This window comes from Solenopsis invicta, chromosome 12 (assembly GCF_016802725.1).
Source record: "Solenopsis invicta isolate M01_SB chromosome 12, UNIL_Sinv_3.0, whole genome shotgun sequence".
Classification (NCBI taxonomy): domain Eukaryota; kingdom Metazoa; phylum Arthropoda; class Insecta; order Hymenoptera; family Formicidae; genus Solenopsis; species Solenopsis invicta.
The window spans coordinates 20,937,112-20,956,202 of record NC_052675.1 but is presented as its reverse complement, the minus strand read 5'-3'; the positions used below and the strand labels follow the sequence as shown (position 1 = coordinate 20,956,202).

At 31.3% G+C, this 19,091-nt stretch overlaps 2 protein-coding genes across 2 annotated transcripts; one reads left to right on the top strand and one right to left on the bottom strand.

The window, feature by feature from the left end:
* Window positions 1–2: 2 nt before the first annotated feature.
* Window positions 3–12,932, bottom strand: LOC105202713 (sporulation-specific protein 15). Its single transcript, XM_026136196.2, has 41 exons — window positions 12,541–12,932; window positions 12,219–12,401; window positions 11,948–12,141; window positions 11,829–11,844; window positions 11,408–11,487; window positions 11,039–11,207; window positions 10,544–10,753; window positions 10,299–10,457; window positions 9,044–9,085; window positions 8,807–8,929; window positions 8,539–8,685; window positions 8,184–8,321; window positions 8,005–8,100; window positions 7,549–7,680; window positions 7,356–7,466; window positions 7,177–7,272; window positions 6,954–7,094; window positions 6,650–6,682; window positions 6,477–6,560; window positions 6,236–6,328; window positions 6,004–6,162; window positions 5,842–5,934; window positions 5,694–5,753; window positions 5,478–5,567; window positions 5,256–5,402; window positions 4,993–5,088; window positions 4,667–4,729; window positions 4,496–4,591; window positions 3,464–3,547; window positions 3,215–3,358; window positions 2,918–2,965; window positions 2,686–2,842; window positions 2,376–2,605; window positions 1,984–2,229; window positions 1,814–1,894; window positions 1,586–1,723; window positions 1,319–1,507; window positions 1,095–1,241; window positions 705–952; window positions 459–606; window positions 3–383 (listed from the first exon to the last, which is right to left on the bottom strand). The coding sequence occupies exons 1-41, from the start codon at window positions 12,760–12,762 to the stop codon at window positions 177–179; spliced, it is 5,340 nt and encodes a 1,779-aa protein (XP_025991981.2). The 5' UTR covers window positions 12,763–12,932; the 3' UTR covers window positions 3–176.
* A 117-nt stretch (window positions 12,933–13,049) lies between these two features.
* On the top strand, window positions 13,050–18,242 carry LOC105202714 (cyclin-Y). The gene is made up of 4 exons (XM_011171360.3): window positions 13,050–14,191; window positions 14,277–14,497; window positions 14,755–15,041; window positions 15,126–18,242. The coding sequence occupies exons 1-4, from the start codon at window positions 13,960–13,962 to the stop codon at window positions 15,412–15,414; spliced, it is 1,029 nt and encodes a 342-aa protein (XP_011169662.1). The 5' UTR covers window positions 13,050–13,959; the 3' UTR covers window positions 15,415–18,242.
* Window positions 18,243–19,091: the final 849 nt, after the last annotated feature.

The window sequence follows — 19,091 nt, the reverse complement described above, 5'->3', positions numbered from 1 at the left end:
CACACACACATACACTCGTATATAGAAAATTACGTTTACAATTATAAAAGAAGACGCAGTACAAATCAACATAAATCGCGTTACAAATTTCTACGTATTCAAACGCGTTAAATTTCCATTTCTTCCATCTGATACCATTTCTTCAGTCTTTATCAAAATAAATCCCCTGTTCTCTTTTATTTGCTTGTAGAAGATGATTGATAACCGTAATCACGGTTTTCTTCCAATGAAATGTCTGATTCCGTTTCATTCTTAAAATTTTCATTCCACCACTGATTGTTCTTTCGAACCTCATTTATTAAGTGTTCCATCTTAGGAAACCACCATGAATTGCCGCATGTTGATGTACGCCGACCAATTTTGATCGGCTTCACTGAATATCTCTAAAAACACAACCATAAAGCAGTTAAATATCAAGTAGTGCTAAGATTTCCTTTTTTTTTAAACAAGTTACCAACCTTGCGTAAATCTGTACAATTCAATGGTGATATATAATCATTTATGTGCGTTTTTCTGAAACTTTTACCAATTAACTTATGCGTTTTTTTCTGTTTCTGTGCCAATAGATTAATTCTCTTCATTTTCCTGATTTTAATTAATAGAGCTCTAAAAATATAATTTTCATTGAAATATATATATATATATATATATATATATATATAAATTTATTTATTTATTTGAATTATTAAATATATTATACTTACTTTTTCTCGAATGCAAGTTGTACCAGAAGTTGTTGCTTATTTTCCAAATTTTTTACTAGAGTTTCATTATACTTTTTCTGTTGTTCCATGCAATCACGGATGCACGAAACTATATACTGAGATTTCTTGCAGAGTTCTGATCTACTTATAGCTGTTTCAGTTAAATCAGCTGACATGTATGTTAGAGAGCAGTCCTTCAAATGACATTCTTTTTCCAACTCGAGCAAGGATTTGCGCATATCTTGTAACTAATGAACAAAACAGCTTGAAATTAGGAGTTATCATTAAGTTAAAAAAAATGTATAATTAGAATCGAAATAATGGCTACTGATTATGATTATACATAATGCAGTGAAAATTAAAAAATGTTTAAGAAACAAAAAGGAGTACTTCAATTATGTACGTAGAATTATTTCGTTCAAGTGAAACTTTCTGTCGATCGAGATGATAATTCTCTGTCATGTATCCCTGCAACTGTTGAATCAAGTTACAGTTTACATTTTCGGCCTTCGTTAATTCCTTTTTTTCTCTCTCAAGCTAGAAACAGCGAGTCAAAGATTTATTTCATCCATCATTATTTTAATGGAAAATTATTAAGTAACATATAAACGTACATCTTGACGTATGCTATCCAAATGATCAGTGTAACTCTTGCATTTATCTTGCGCTTGACAAAGTTCCCTATCTTTCGCTGCAAGTGTTGTTCTGGTCTCTTCCAATTCTTTGCCTAGTTTGTCCACTAAATTGCGAAGACGGACTGCTTCATTTTCTACTTCTACAGTCTTAGAATGATAATCTTTTTCCTAAATGAAATAAATAATTTTCACGAATAGCTTACATAATTTTTTAATATACAATAAAATCTGTTTCATAATTATTACCATAATCGTTAACGATTCTTGCAAATCAACTTCTCGTTTTGTTACAGACATTAGTTGTTTCTGAACCTTATTGAAATCTTCTATCATTTGATTATAATTGTCTTCTACCCGGCGCAATTTTATGCGTGCCTCTTTGAGCTAAATAAGTTTCATAAAAAAAGTAATAAAACATTCATAACTTTTTAAACAAAAATATATAAATTGTTATGTGTACATTACCAACGTTACCTTTTCTTTCAATTGTAAGATATCTTCTTTAGTTCGAACTTCAATAATGTCGTTCTGATTCTTTAATATAGAATTTTCATTCTGCAGTAAAAATGTGATTAATATCTTAATAGATGCAAATTGTTTTCTATTCTATTATGTATTAAATGTTGATACAATTATGTACATACCTTAAGCAACTCATAATCTGCTTGCAATTTAACCATATTATCCGATTTCTCTTGTAGTAAAATTTTCAAAGAATACATTCGATCACACAAAACGTTTAGCATTTCATGCTCCGATACATTCAATTCGGATAAATTTTCTGTTTGTTTATCTTTCGCGAGTAATCTTTTTCGAAGTACTTCAATTTCGTCAGATTTATGTCCAATAATTTCTTCGCTACTTGTGATTCGATCGTTTAAGATATTAATCTAAACATTTTTTTTCATAATTTCATAAATTTAATAATAGATTTGATAAACAGATACAAAAGTTTTGATATCATGAAAAATAAAATAATTTTAATATAAAATAATTTTAAAAACTAGCGTAAAAAAACGGATTTAAATGTGATCACCTCTTTTCTTCCATCTTCTAGGTTCAATAAAAGTTCCTCATATTCAACTTCCTTCTGTTTAATACTCTCTAGTTTTTTCATTACATTGTCAGTCTCTGATATGTGATGCTGTATATTGGTTTTAAGGTGCTCATTTTCGCATCTTAAATCGTACTCGATATCTTTCATCTTCTGCAACTCTGCTTTTAATTGTTGTATCTGAGCGATAGTCTTCATCTCCGCTTCTTTATCTAAAATGTTAATTTGCTTTTTGTAAATTTATATTTTTTCTTGAAAGCTTTTAGATTTTGTTTTATACATGATGAATTACTCGAACGTTCTTCCACGTGTGATATTCCATACGTAATGCTGTTTGAGTCATACTCCAAATCTCGAGTATCGCAGTTTTTGTCTTTAAGATATATTGTGCACGATCTGTTTGCACATTTGTTTTTGGAGTAATTCTTCATCTGTATAAAACTATCCATCTGTAACAAAATACATTTCGATATATACGGAGATCTGAAATATCAATGAGAACATGAGTATTTCTAGTAACGGACCTCCCATTTCAATTCCTGGAAATCCTTTACACGATTGCGTACTTGTTCCTGAAAATAACATTTTCTCAAAGGATCTCTCTTTTAATTCTTTAAATATTATGTTAAATTAGTATGATAAACATATACATATAAATACACCGTACTATATAACGCAACTTTTTAAATCATTCATTAGCTACTACTTTAGAAAACAACACTTCTCGACGTGCACATTTCTTTATTGAAATTACAGAAGAGCTCTCATTATTATACAAATATTTATACAAAATTATTCAGGTTAAAAAATATATACCATACCTGTACTCCGCTTAAAATTGAATAATATATTGCATGTAATGTAGTAGCGATTAAACGTTTATCATACTCCAGAGAATGAATCTTTTTATGAAGACTTTCAATAGCATCTCGTTGCAAATCCAACAGTATATCCTGCTTAGTTGTCTTTACATAATAAAAATATAGATTAGATTAACAATATTTACACAGAACAAGTGTTAATCAATTGAGAAATAATTTTTCTGATTGATACAAATAATTTTTATTTACCTCTGTAAAACATTCGTTATATTGATCTTGTGTTTCATCAATGCGCATCGTTAGCTGACGTATAGTTTCATCCTTCTTGCAAAGCTGTAAAGATACCTACAATGCATTTACCGTATAATCCGCTTTCAAAGTTTAGAAGCGAACAACACTCACGCACGTATCGTAGTTCATGTTATTTGTTGTTAACTGCAAAATGCAACAGCTACAACTCGATCATCCACTTGTTAATTCAGACAGCATGTTACACTTGTACATGCCACAATCTCCTGTCGCTTCATAAATAAGAATATTCGAAATATTCGAATATATCAAAAGCTTTAAATGTTTTAATATTTAACAAAGCAACAGAAAGATTACAAAAGTAAAATGGAAGTAAAGGCAAGAGTAAAAACGCAATTATTTGTGCATTATTTCCTTAAAATTATTTTAAAGTCTTCAAAAATTATTACAAATTTATTTTAATTAAAATTATTACAATTTTAGAAGACAACTCAAAATGAGTCGAAACGTCCGTGGTTATTGTAATTCGATACGAAAGTAACACGTTGAAATTGTTTGTTGACAAGAAATACATATTTGCGCACTTATACCCGCGCTGACTCTCATTGGCCTTTTTGATGAGATTTAATTATTTTAACTTTTTTTATTCTTCTTCAACAAAATCCTTTTGTTACTTCATTGAATTTTATTTTATATTTGAGAGCTTAAATCTTTAGATTTAAACTTATACTTTTTCTTTTTAAATGATTTAATTAAATGAGCACACGACATGCATGACACATATTCCTCGCATTTGCAATGTTATAACGTAAATGTAAAAATATCAAAGACAAAAAGATAGTTTACGTATTCAAGAGCCATCTTTTTAATAAGCATTTATATATCGACAATATTTACAATAGTATATAATAAATACATGTTGACGCAAAAGCTATATGGCAATTTTAATCTATTTATAATTAATATTTAAACATCATGCACATTTCTATGGCTAAAGGCTGAAGACGATATCGTAGGCCTCAGCTCACTCACATCGTTCATCGCTTTATGAGTCATTTGATCCAAATTTCGCTTAGCTTCAACAACGGCATTTTGTAAGTGCCCGATAGTTTGTATTTGAAGTTCATTCTGCAACGCACCGTGCAATGTTAGAAAATAAATCTTATCATACAGTTAAGCACGACGGCGAAAAAAAGAACAAACCTGTTTCAGCAATTCATTCTTCTCTCTCTCATATTGTCCAATTGTAAGGCCTTGTTTATCTATCTGTAAAAAGATTTCTTTTACAGATTCCAATGCCATACATACCTCCAAATTTCATTCTTGCGGAATCTCTGCGCTTATATTTAATTAACGTGTCGTTTGTTAATACACAAAATTACATTTAAAAAGCGTAAATAATTACAATGCGATAATTTTGAAGCTTCCAATTAAAAAACGTATAACTATATTTTTAATTTAAAAGTTATTGTTATACAGTATCGTAATTTCTTCTGCTTATTGTTTAAAATATGTATTACTTAATTTACCTTATCTTGCAGCTTTTGATGCAGATCTTTTACTTCCTCTTGACTCATTGTTAGTGAATTCCGTTGTATCCGTACAACTTCTTCCATATTTTCCAACTAAAATAGTTTTGATTCTTTGATTTATATTCAATTGTGTTATGCTTTCATACGTAATTATTAATGAGAAAGAATCTATATATAATTTTATTCAGAAATAAAGTTGAAAATATAACACATAATTTATAATTGTATAATTTTGTAACATACAAATAATAAATACTTACAAGTTTTTCTTTTGAATAAACAGCACTTTTAAGTTTGATTAATTCGTGAGAACAAGCATCCAATTTCTCTCTACATTTTCCTAATAACTCGGTCAGTGTTACAGCAGATTTTGCCGAAATGGAGGAGAGAGATGATTCTTCATGTATCTATAAATAAATATTCATAATAGTGTCTTTAACGTTATTCTATAAATATAATAATAATAATAAAGATATACAAACCAATTTTTTAAATTCACTTTCAAAATCTTGAACCGTCACTTTTGCAGATTGCATACCATCCTGCGCAGCTTTGAACAAATGAGACATATTCTGAAATAAAAAAAATAACAAAGATATAATTACTATTATTATTATTTAAAAAAGAATTTACGAGCAAAAGTATTTCTTTGTGTAATAAGCATTACATTTTATATATTTGTTTTAATTGCAAGTTACCTCGTGTTTGGATGGATAATCGCAACGTAAAAGCGTTGCTTCTGTACCGCACTCCGTATGCTTTGTAATAAAGAGATTTTAATTAACAAATTTTTTTAAAAGAAAATAAGCAAATATGCACTTGTATAATTAGAAAATCGTTACTTACTAAAGTATTTGAAATATCTGTAGATTTCTTAATATTTGTTACGTTATTTAAATTTTTTCTAAGATCATTCTCTATTTCTTTCTGTGTTTTAATCTAAAATTGCAGGAATTACGTTAGTATCTATCTTAATATGAAGACTTTAGACGTATAAAAAATACTTACGATATTTTCTAGTTCTATGATTTTCTTTTTCAGTTCCATATTATCTTTGCTATGGCATTGCCTATAATTTTCTGCTTTTGTTCGTGCAGCAATCAGCTCCTTCTCCATAGATTGAATGTTATTCTTTAAAAAATTAATTGCTTCTTGCTTGCATTTTGCCTGTCATAAAGAGACATTACAATGGATTTCACAGTTGAAAATAAGATTTTCTATTTAAATAAATGACGTTTACCTCATGTTGCAACATTCTAATTTGGTCCTCTAAATCCGTTATACTATTTTTCCATTTATTTAGTTTTTCATTATATTTCATTTGACATGTTTGCTGCAAACATACATATTTTATAATTTATATATTTTATAAGTCTCAATAAACATTTTACATGGATCGTTACGTGTTACAAATAGTTTATTTGTTAAATATATAGCTATCTAATAAAAAGTAAATTTAAAAATCTATACAATCTCATTACCTGGATCATATCAAGTTTTAGATCATCGTATTCCTTTCTTAATTTGTGTAAATCTTGTTTTGTTTTTATTATATCGTTTAGTTCCTACAAAGCATACTTTTGTAAATGAATATATGAATTGAAAAATTAAAAAAGTATTTGTATATTTGTAATAATTACACTTGCTTTAATACCTGATTATCATAGATGTAATGCGAGAACTGTTCCTGTAAAAAAAAATTATTTTACTAATTTGTATATTATCTCCGTATTAAAAAAGACTTGTTTTCTGCTATTAGATGGAAAGGTATTTTGTCCTATATCAATAAAGAATTTAATTATAAACAGATGAAATTTTAATTATAAACAAAATTTAAAACATGAAAAATTACTAAAATATAAAACTACTGCTTTTAATAGAGAGATTTTTATTTCTTTCAGAACACTTAATGTTTCTTAGATTAATCTAATATACATACGTAAAAGTTGCATATATACCTTTTTTTCTTGTTTTGTAGAAAGAAATGTTTCCAACACATCTTGCATTTTTGTATGTGCACAATCTACCTCTTCTTCGAATTTAGCCAACCTGCTTTCCCTTTCGCAAAACGTTGTTTGCGCGATTTCATTGTTTGATAACTACATAGATAATTATTCAATATAAATATGGAAATGTATAAGAGATAATTTATTCTTACAAATATGTCTTCCCAGTACTTACCACTTCACTGGTCTTTTTCTGTAAATCCTTTAATGAATCATCTATAGTGTATAACTGACTTCTTAAACCTTTTAGTACTGATGTTATGCAACCACCCTAAAAGAAACAATATCTATGCAATACACATATTGATATTTTGTTAAGTTTGAACAGAAGCTACATTTTTTTTTAAAACCAACCTGAGTTTGGAATAATTGCAAATTAGTCAATATTTGTTCAACTTCTTCCATTACCACAGTTAGTAAATCATTGTTGATGCACGCTTCTGTATATTCAGATTCATTACATGTCTAAAATTTATTTCGTACTTTATATATAACAAAACTATCGATAAATATTGTTTAAAATAGTTATTTAATGAATATTCCGAACCTGTATATTCTCCTGCATACCATTAATGTAACGAGACAATTCTAACTGAATATGATTAATTTCATTTTTTATATCCTTCAGTTTAAGATTGCCATTCACGATCCTTTCACTGTGCCTTAGTCTTTCTTCTTCCTGTGATAATAAAAATTTTTTTTTATAATAGATTGCATTATGTATTATAAAATTACAATTAATTTATACTTTATCTTAATCCTAAAGTGCTATTCATATATTTTTTTGATATTAATACTCTGGATGAAAATTCATTAACATCTAAGGATGTTTAGTCAACCTTTTTGTACTTTATGGATTGCAGATAAATTAAAATAATTGAATTAACACAATATTTTAATGTAAATAAGGTTTAAGTATTATTTTTAATAAAATAACGTTTAAGTATTATTTTTAATTTTCAAAATTTTAATTAAAAAACTGTATTTAAACTTAAATTAATACCTGTAATTCTAATCTGTTGATTGCTTCTATTAGTCCTTCACGTGTTCTCACCAAGTAACTTTGTACATTAATAACCATCTTGCTTAATTCTTCATACTGAAAATGTATTAAATTAGTATCGAACGCAGAGTTTATCACGAATCACATTTATGTCAATCTCTTTATTGAATTAAACGTACATTCTGATGTCGTAAGTTAAACGTCGATATAACAGTGCTTATCTCCTCGCGAATGTCTTCTGTTGCTGCTTGAGCTTCCACAGTGCATACTCTAAATTCTTCCATCAACTTGAATTCCCGCGCACTGTTTATGTTTGACTGGAAGAAGATATATTAATTAATTTTATAATATAACACATAACATATATAAAAATAAAGGATATAATCTCACTTTAATATTCTTAGAATTGCTACATATATAATGACTTTTTTCTTTCTTCGTATAGGAGAAGAAGGTGTAATGCATTTGAAATAAATCTCTAATATGATTGTCTTTACAAAATGATTAATAAATGAAATAATTTTCGTTACATACCATACAATCAAAAACAGTAACCTCCTTCTCTCTTTCTAAATACATTTTGGTAATAATTTCAATGCAATTGATCAGCTTATCCGACATGCCACTTGCACAAAGTTTATTTTTATTTGTGCAATTATTAGATATGATACAATCATCCATCTAGAAAAATGTTTACATTATAACAAATTATTTTAAACAGTTAATTTAAAACAGTTAATGAGCAACATTCATTAATAACGTTCACTTTTACTGTTACAATTCTAGGAAACAATGTTTTTACCTCACTGTCTTTGGTAGTCAATTTATCTAGAAATTTTCCTAGTTCAAACTTTAAATCCGATAAAATTTCACATTCTTTTTGCACGTGTGCTTTTGTACTATTCAGGAATAATATAAATTCATCCTAAAAATTGATTTAACAATACATAAATTTTCGAGACATACATACACATAAATAAAAATACGTTTCTTTAAATATGTATGTTAAAATATAATATATAATACTGAGTGAACAAACCTTCTTAGAATGTGAAGTATCTATTGAAGATAGAGGACATTTCTAAAGAAATAAAATAACATTATTTTAATATAACAGTGTTAGATATATATTTACATTTAATTTGACTGACGTTCATCGACAAAAATTAAAAAGTAAAACGTTAGCAAATTATTAAACTTGTGTATTATGCCAAACCTAGAGATATATTTTATTAAGTTAGAAGTATACAGATATTATGTTTAGAAGCAAATAAAATACATTTATTAATTATAAATATACTAAAATATATTGACTAATTTACTATCGTCTTATTTCTTGATTTTTATCATTATAAATATATATTTATTACAAGTATAAGTATTTTATAAAAACTTGATTTAAATTTACTATGTTAACTTTGTAGACGAGGCAATCATGTTGATATATATTCTTATTTTTCACAAATAAAATGTATAAAATATAACATATTTTTATTAAACAATTTTAAATATATTAGTAATATATAAAACTAACTAATCACATAAAATATAAATCCGTGAATGTATTATTTATTAAAATTCTAAATATGTAATAATTTTTTTTTTTTATTTAAAAGAGGATTTATGAATTTATTTTATTATCGAATCTCATACAAATTTTAGAAAGAAATAACCGAATCAATATAGAAGTTTGTATCTCATACATTTGCAATTTCTAAAAATTCTTATGAAAGAATATAAACTTACGTTAAAAAATAATTAAATTTATAAGATGCTTTAATGTAACAATCTATATTTAAAATCATTTCATTTTATGTCAAGATTAAATCGATATTATCTTGAAGATGTGATGCGGTAGAATTCAGTCGATCTTGTAAATTATTATCTTTACACGGGGGTGACAATTTTCTAGCGGTCTGTAATATTTTTCTGTCAATACTCTTTATGAATTTATATCGACCAGCTTGAATGTCTGTACGCGATCGAGATTGACTTTGCAGATTACTGCACATTCTATTGTGTAACTTTGTATTAATCGTCGATAAATTTTGTTTGCTACAGTTTAATAGAACCCCAGAATCATCGTGCAAAAATGTGAAATTATTTCTTCGCTGTGTAGATAGGAAGCTTGATATTGGAAATTGGTCAGGAGATTCGTAAGAAGATTTCATCTTAGTGATCGCAGTGATACGATCATTAGAATTATACTTGCGAGGACGGAAGATGGGTGAAATCTTCTACAAATGTAAAAAAGTTGAAATTTATATTAAAAATTTTATAGATATACGTTGTACCTCTAAAGTTGTTTGCTTTAGCCCTTTACGCATCTCTTTAATCAGGTCGTCCTTTAAGAGATTGCCGATATTGGCGTGATAATTTTGTTGTTCCAAAGCCACGATCTCCGCCGTCAATGTATCCTTTGTATCTGCAGCTTCCTGAAACCAATAAAATATCTATAAAAATAAATTAAATATATAAATAAAACTTATATTAATAACATGAATTGTACGACAGTTATTTGTTAATATTATAGACTAACTTTTTCGAGGCGAGCCACTTTGTCCTCCAGTTGTTGTACCTTCTTAGATTTTTCTTCCAGCTGTAATTGTAGATTAATTGTGTCAACATTATTCTCGTAGGTATACACCATAAGCTTGGATTCAACATCCTGGAGTTGTCGATGTAAACTCTTGTTTTCCCTATCTTTCGCGTCTAGTACACTTTCCAGAATGTCAGGTGTTAAGATAATCTGAACAGCAACATAGATTTTTTAAAAAACTCCTTTAATCTCCAATATTGAGACACGCGAACCACAGTTTATTTTGTTTGCAAAATGTAAAGTTTAGGATATATTATAGGTAGCAACAAAAACAATTATTACCATTTAACAAAATAATTTGCTCTTCCTAATTTTTATACATACATACAACATGATTGCCTCTAAACTCTACAGAGACTAAAAAACTTTTAATTATAAAACTAATTAAAAAGTTAGAAATGTTTCTATCTGTTCAATAACGAAAAATGCACTTACATTGCACTCTTGATCAGAAGTCATTAGCGGATGATTTGTTTGTTTAGCATGTTCTTTGAGTTTTTCACAAAAGCATTGAAGTCTAGAAACGTATTTTTTTATAGTATCGTCTTTTAATGATAATTCTGTCGTAAGATCTGCTACTTTTCCTTCCAATTCCAATTGAGATCTGGAAAACGTTCATACAAAGATATATAAATATTATGTGTAAAAATTTAAAAAAAGAAAAATGAAATATCCAAGAAACATTGTTGTTTCTATAAATACATTTTTGTTTGTATAAATATAAAAATTTAAAGCAAAAATGATAATTTATTGTTATAAATATTTAACAAATAATATATCTTTTTAATTTTAAACATCTCTTACCTGATCATTTTTCTTTCATTTTCCTGAAGCTGTTCCATTTGCAAATTCAAGGATTTTATATGGTCAGTATCCATCTGCTCCTGATTTAAAAATATAATTGAATGTAATACTGAAATACATTATACTCTCTTAATGATAATGATCTCTCGAAAAATATAACAGTACTCCAACAAATGGGACTGACAGTTTATTCAACACGAATGTATGCATATATATATATATATATGTATATCTGTGTGTATGATAATAATTCAATTTAATAAAGGTGTAGGGAGGTAAAAAAATTTTTTTGACTTGGTGAACACAGTACAAAGGATCATATGCTTTCGTTTAACAGATAACTCGTCTTCTAAAATTTGCCATGCTCTATGTCTAGAACAAATCTGAGCTTTTTTGCTGCATTGTTTACACACATATTTACCTGACTGCAAATACAGCTGTAACAATAAAACAAATGTTTATTATTAAACAGTTTATAACAACACTTATTAATATAAGCATACAAAATATTAATATTAATTGATAACAGGATAGACTTACTCTGGAACTGGAATATCCTCAGGTTGAATCTCGTAAAACCTGATACCCTCGAGACTCCAAATATTCTGTCGGCGCGCGCGACGAATCACCTCTAACAATCCCCTGATGTCGCTTTGCAAATACTCTATTTTTCGTTGTAGATATCCTTCGTCCTTTTCCAACTGATTGACACGATTTGAAAGAGTACTCAAAGCCTGTAATATACAAAGGTATTGCATCTTAATTTCACCTCAAGATTAGTAAAACAACAAAACTAAATGATCTCCCTTACTTGTTCCGAATGGTCGGATCTTGTTAGATTATCCGTAACCATTTGTGACGACTGTTTTAGTTTCTCCTCTAGTAACTTAACTCTACTACATGCAGCCTGCTCCAAATCTTCCACCGTATGCACCAACATGACATTTTGCTCTCCTAAATCCTTAATCCAATCGCTCATCACTTGTAATTTCATCTGCGTGAAATATAAATGAAACATTGATTATTAAGTTGCAATATGCTAAAGAGTTAAAGATCGCATCAAAGGTACAGACGGAATTGAACGAAATCCTACAAGATGATAAATACAAACTAATAATGAAGCAGCTGCTTACGGAGATTCGGTCGGACTCGTCGCCAGACTCCCGATCAATCTTCTCGATGCGACTCTCGTACAGCTTGCGGAACTCGTCGAGGATACGCAAGCCGTTGGTCTCGCCGCACGGCATGCCAGTGCCCACGTCGGCCGTTCGACAGTCCTGATCCCGTTTAACCAACGGCGTCGGGACTTGACTCACGTCCGTGGAGCTCGGCAAGCTGGCGCTGACCGAATGCATCGCTTCCCGCGAGAACGCGATCTCCAAGCGATCACACCAATTTGATTTCAGGCCTCCCTACACCTGCTTTCAAATGAGATGACGAAAACTCGAGGCTGGAGTCAAGTGTCAACACACTGCCTCGCCATTTTAGTGATAGCGACGATCGCGACGTCACACGGGTCGAGGTGCAGGTGCAGACCGTGCAGACGAAAAGTCGAGGATTCACGGCGCGGCGGAGCGGGCGGAGAGCGGAGGCAACAGAAGTGGCACTTGGTGGCACTCACAATCAGTAGCACTGGCACTGGCAGCAGGTAAATTGGCGGAGAGCCCGGAGAGCGGAGAGGCGCGCGGGATCGGTATCGCGGTTCGTTGTGTTTGCAGGTTGCACTGGTTGCAGTTCGTCGGTAGTCGGTCCGGTCGTGGTCGGTCGGTCGAGCGCGTTCGTGTGGGGTGTCCGAGTGCGAAAGCCGGATAGATGCGCGACGAGGATGGGATTGCCGTGCGACGACAATGAATCGCGCTGCGAGTCGCGACCGCGGCCGACCGCCTAGCTCGGGAGCGTCCGTCGCGTTCGTGGCGTTCGTGGAGCCGGAAGCAGGTTCAGCCGGTGCGAACAACACGGCACCGAGGCGGCATTGGCGGCAACGCCTCGTTCTCTGACGATCGCGGGACGAACGTCGGTCGTGTCGGTCCTCCCCGAAGTGAAAGAGAGAGAGAGAGAGAGAGAGAAAGCAAGCGAGCGAGCTCCTCCTCTGGCGGAGAACGCGAGACGAAACGCGAAGAGTTCCCCGTCGCACGAGCTGCTTTTTTTGGCGAGCGTCGCCGACATGAGCCAGACGAGTCGCGGGCGAGCGAATCGCATCACCAGTCGTACGAACAGCTCCGTCAGCTGATCGTTTATCGCACAACGAAATGTAAGGTAGCGAATGTTACCTACCTACCTACCTACCTACCTACCTACCTACCTACCTATCTACCTATCTATCTATCTACCTGTCTACCTACCTACTTACCTACCCATCTACCTACTTAAAGTCAAGCTAGAACCAGTCGTATTGCTTTCACGCATCGCGACTCCGATTCACGCGATTCGCTGCGTTTTCCCCCGCGTTTTTCCCCGCGAATTGGGACTAAACGCGACCGCGCGCACCAAGGCGTGCGGGAGGCGGGAAGCATAGGGGCAACTGACACACCGGTTAGAGTTTACATGGGAACATGGGGAACAAGAATAGCTGTTGCGTCTACTCCAGTCCGCAAGTCGGGCGCAAGGAAGTGGGGCCCGAGTGCGCCACGCGCAACCTGGAGGAGCACCTGCCGGAGGGTGGGATTAGCGTTAATAATTTGCAACATATCAGTGAACGCGAGCCAGAGGACTGGGACTCCGATCCGTCGTTGCACCCATGCGCGGGGACTATCTTTATGGAGCGTTCCAAGCAGGCTATCGAGAGTGAGTATATCCTGAAAGTTGGCGGAGGAGAGCCAGATTGTGCCAACGAATGTATATTTCATCGTTCCTGGTTTCTTTTTTATAGATGGCATGGTGAGAAAGAAGAGTCAACATCAAATTGCAGACATAAGGCCTTTGAAGAAAAGCAGCAGCTGCAGTACAATATATTTAGACGACAGCACAGTTTCACAACCTAACTTGAAAAATACCGTCAAATGTGTTGCTTTAGCCGTTTATTACCATATTAAAAATAGAACCTCGCAGAGACAGATTGATATATTTGATGAGAAACTGCATCCATTAACGGTAATACGTCAGCAGATTCAATAGAGATTCAACATTATGTCCATTCATCACTCTTGTAGATCAGTGATCCATTTTTACCTCTATTTCTTAGTCCTGTATATTTTTGCATCTATTCTATTTAAAATTCTTCAATCTTAATTTTGATCTTAAGTAGTATTAAATTTTCAACTGTTCAATATCAATGATGGCACAGATCAGAAAAGACTTTCCTGTATGTGCTCGTTACTCAGTGCTCGAACAATAAATCTGTCTTTCAGAGGGACGGTGTTTCAGAGGATTACGACAAACATAATCCAGAGCACAAGCAAATATATAAATTTATAAGAACTCTGTTTAACGCAGCTCAGCTAACCGCTGAATGTGCCATCATAACATTGGTTTATCTCGAACGCCTACTTACTTATGCGGAAATAGACATAACACCGGCCAATTGGAAACGAATAGTGCTGGGAGCTATTTTATTGGCATCTAAAGTTTGGGATGATCAGGCAGTGTGGAATGTGGATTACTGTCAAATACTGAAAGACATCACGGTGGAAGACATGTAAGTCTTTTCAATTCAGTTAATGCACTTGTTTATTTTCCAAAAATAGGCACTTGGTTGAATCAATTTATAATTTCTATCTAGGAACGAACTAGAGAGACAATTTCTAGAGATGCTGCAATTCAACATCAATGTTCCTTCGAGTGTATATGCCAAATATTACTTTGATCTTCGTACACTCGCGGAAGCAAACGAATTGACATTCCCTAGTGAACCTCTTAGTAAGGAAAAGGCGCAAAAGTTAGAAGCTATGTCCAGAGTTTACGAGGATAAGGTCACGGCTGAAGCTCTACGTACTGGTATTAAAAAGTGGTCCAGCTTAGACAACATATGCATAGGCGGACCTAGGCGTAGCATCGCTATTTTATCTTAAACATATATATGGACGTAAACCGATGTAAACACACAGACGCATGGTCACTGCTCAGATTTGGCATGGAGGTATGTGAAACTTTGTAAAGACACATCATTGTTACCGATCAATTTTAATAATTTTGAAAGAGATTGTTTGGAATCGTACCAAACATTTGTGTTATATCTCTGTTCAATTATTGTGGAATATCTAATGTATTATAATTATTATATACATCTCTTGGCAAACTGTTTTTATATATTGTCCAAACTAGATGTAAAAATATTTAGCATATACCGTATGTACAGCTAAGTTGTACCATAATGGAAGAATTCTTCCATCGCAAGTATGGTTTGCAATAACAAACTTTTAAATCTAACTGTTGATATGTACTTTAAAATTTAGACGTTTCTCAATTCATTATAATTTCCAATGCGTTATTCTTGTTATTTGTACATTAAAGAATCGTGAAGCACTTCGATAGAGAAAAAAATTTCAAATTAGTTTTTTTTCGTAATTTAATTCCTAACTACTTTGATTAATCTTTTGTGTTAATGTCACTATTTACGGAAAACCATAAATATTTATTTTTAAATAAATATATATGTATATTTCTGTTGATTCTGCAAAGATTTTACTGTCCGGGACCTTATAATGTGGATGTAACAAAGCATATGAGAATGTGAGGCGTATTGACGAAACAAAGAGTGAGAAAGGAAAAGTTTTTAGTCGTAGCATTATCTGTACTGTCCTTATGGGAGAAAATAACTTGTGATATACATTAGTCAACTATTCATTATCCAAAGCATTTTATATATTGACTGAATTTAATAAGAATCAAACTTACGGCTGATTTACTAATAACATTCTAAAAATGTATACAGTATGCTTCAAATTAAAGGTCATATTTGTTAAATAACGCTACGTAATTTATCAAGAAATAATCCAATTAGAATTTGCAAGCCAAAGCTGTGTAATGCATGTCACCTTAATGTGTTGAATCAAGTGTTATTTTCAAGTATATTAACATATTTCCTTGATTTTTTGCCTACCCTCTCACTGTCATGTACATCGAAAAGTTATTATATGAGACGAATTATTATATGAGAAATGATCACAAATTTAGAAAATGAATCGATACTTTTTTAATATTTCTATGTATACTTTCTTTTGATACATTTCTGTATGAACACATATCGTTATTTGTTTTTCATTACTTTGATTTTGAATTTTTATTATTAAACGGCCCCTAGACGATCAATGTTAAGTATATAATATTCAAATATTGTGCAATAATATTGAACGTTTAGAGACCGTTTTATTATTGCCTTTAATCTCAATTTCTTTTAATCACAAATACAGTATAACAAATCAGAAAAAGAAATCTTTGACACTTAATGTATCGATTTATCAGATTTGATAGATGATTTATGTATTTCAAATAATAGTACATAGCGAGAACACCATTTACAATAAGTATATTATAATAGCGTAAATATATTAGCAAATCAGCCTTTATAGCTTATTAAGAATGAAGGGCACGATAAATTAGTCTGACTAATTGCTTTTATATGACGCTACTTCCATGGATTTATAACTTTAGATAATGCGCGAGATAAGGATAAGCCATGATATCAGGGTTGTATCTCTCTTTTCTTCTCTTACGAGATTATTGAGTCTTACAAGGTTATTCTCATTATTGACGGCATTTTGTTTATAATCGATCCATTCGATCAGGATTACTGGAAAGAAAATTAATTCGACATCAAATCCACGTTTACGTTTATTCTTTTCATAATGCATTATGCAATAGTTTTAGATACTTTACAAAGAATTGTCGAATAAACGTTCATCAATCTTTAGTGTAATAAAAAATTACGAAGATCACGCATTTTTATAGTCATAACATTGCTATAAAATAAACTCAACATGTAGCTTTGTAAAATATTTATTTCGTAAAGCACGCAATTAAATCTTCCGAAGATCATTGAAGCGCATATTCACTGAAAAAAAAGAGGAAGAACTTAGAGGTTGTATCATATTCACATTTTACAATATGACAAGGTCAAATTGAAATACCATTAATATAATCATGTATCATATGTGCTACTAATTGACTTATGTACGATATAATTTAATATTTTGTACCTACCGGTTACAACTTTAAACATAAGATAGTCTTATTGTATGACTGGTTACGTCTGTAAGAATTAAAGTGTAATCTGAAATGTTCCGTTGGAATTTTCAGATCGCCGTTACAGAGGAAAAGTAATTACGATTTATTATTATTTTTATATTTTATTACTCGAAAGTCAGAATTATCGTAACGGTCGATTAGAGCGATTGTAGAGTCCAAGAGTGAAGAGAAACGAAGCGACGTACGTTATCAGCTTTTAACGCTTTGTATAATATATACCGGATGATGAGAGCGTAAATGTAACATATTTACAATTTCTGTCCATATTACAAGTTTTTATTTCGCCTGTCCGATAAATAAAAATATATTTTTACTGCATTACTGTAAATTATAAGTAACTACACGCATACATACGCGTGCAATGTATGCTGCGGAAGTATTTGTAAAACTTTACAGAACAATTAATACACCGTGCGATGCCAAAATGTTGTTAAAATTATATTGTACAGATTATTGCACATACACACACGTACATAAAGAGAGTGTACTGCACTGCGATTTCCGTTTTTATCTCGTTCTGATTTTTCCCGATAAAAACTAAATCTTTATAGAATTTTCATGCGCATGACTATTTTTATAAATAGATATTCATTATAAAGACAATCTTCGAGTCTTATTGCGTCCTGTAAATAAATTATCGAATTCGTGTAAGATTCGTATAAACATGTGTATCATAAACCGTACCATTTTGTTAGTAGTTACCCGAGCACTGGAAGAAAAAAAACATTTCTGCTTGAAGGTGATATTTTATAGCGTCGCCTTTAAATCTTCCATCCTACAGCGTCTGTATAGATTCCTATACTACTTTAACTCCATGTGTAATAAGTATTACATTTAACATATTATATGAGATTGATGCTTTTATAATATGAATTTGTGATAAATAGATATACTAATACATTATATCGTTTTGTATATACATATATATATATACATATATATATATATATATATATATATATATATATATATATATATATATATATATATATATATATATATATACACATACATACATATATATACATAAAACATGCCTGTATCTATTTTCATTGTAAATTTTATTGTTCGATTACAGAGGCAGTTATTATAAGGCTATGAAATTTATACTTCTGTCGCATCTTTCACGTTTAAAAAAAAAAGACAAATTAAAAATCTCTTTCTTCTACATTTTGCCCGATAAAATAATGAATGCTTCCGCTTGAACACATAACGCTTTCACACGATTATCGCATACAAAATGGTTTTTAATTTTCTTTGAAAATTAAAAACATAAATAAGTAAAACGTTTGCGTTTTCAACATTTTCCCTTTTAACGCTATCTTGCTTGAAAGGTCGTGACTGGAAGCGTAGAAAGCGGTATGTGTACACTCATACGTATGACATAATAAGATGTAACCGTGATCTTTTTGCAAAGAAATTATTATTGATAACGATTATACACAGAAATACAATTACGTGTTATGTATCGACAATGTATACAATAATTGTACCGAAAAAT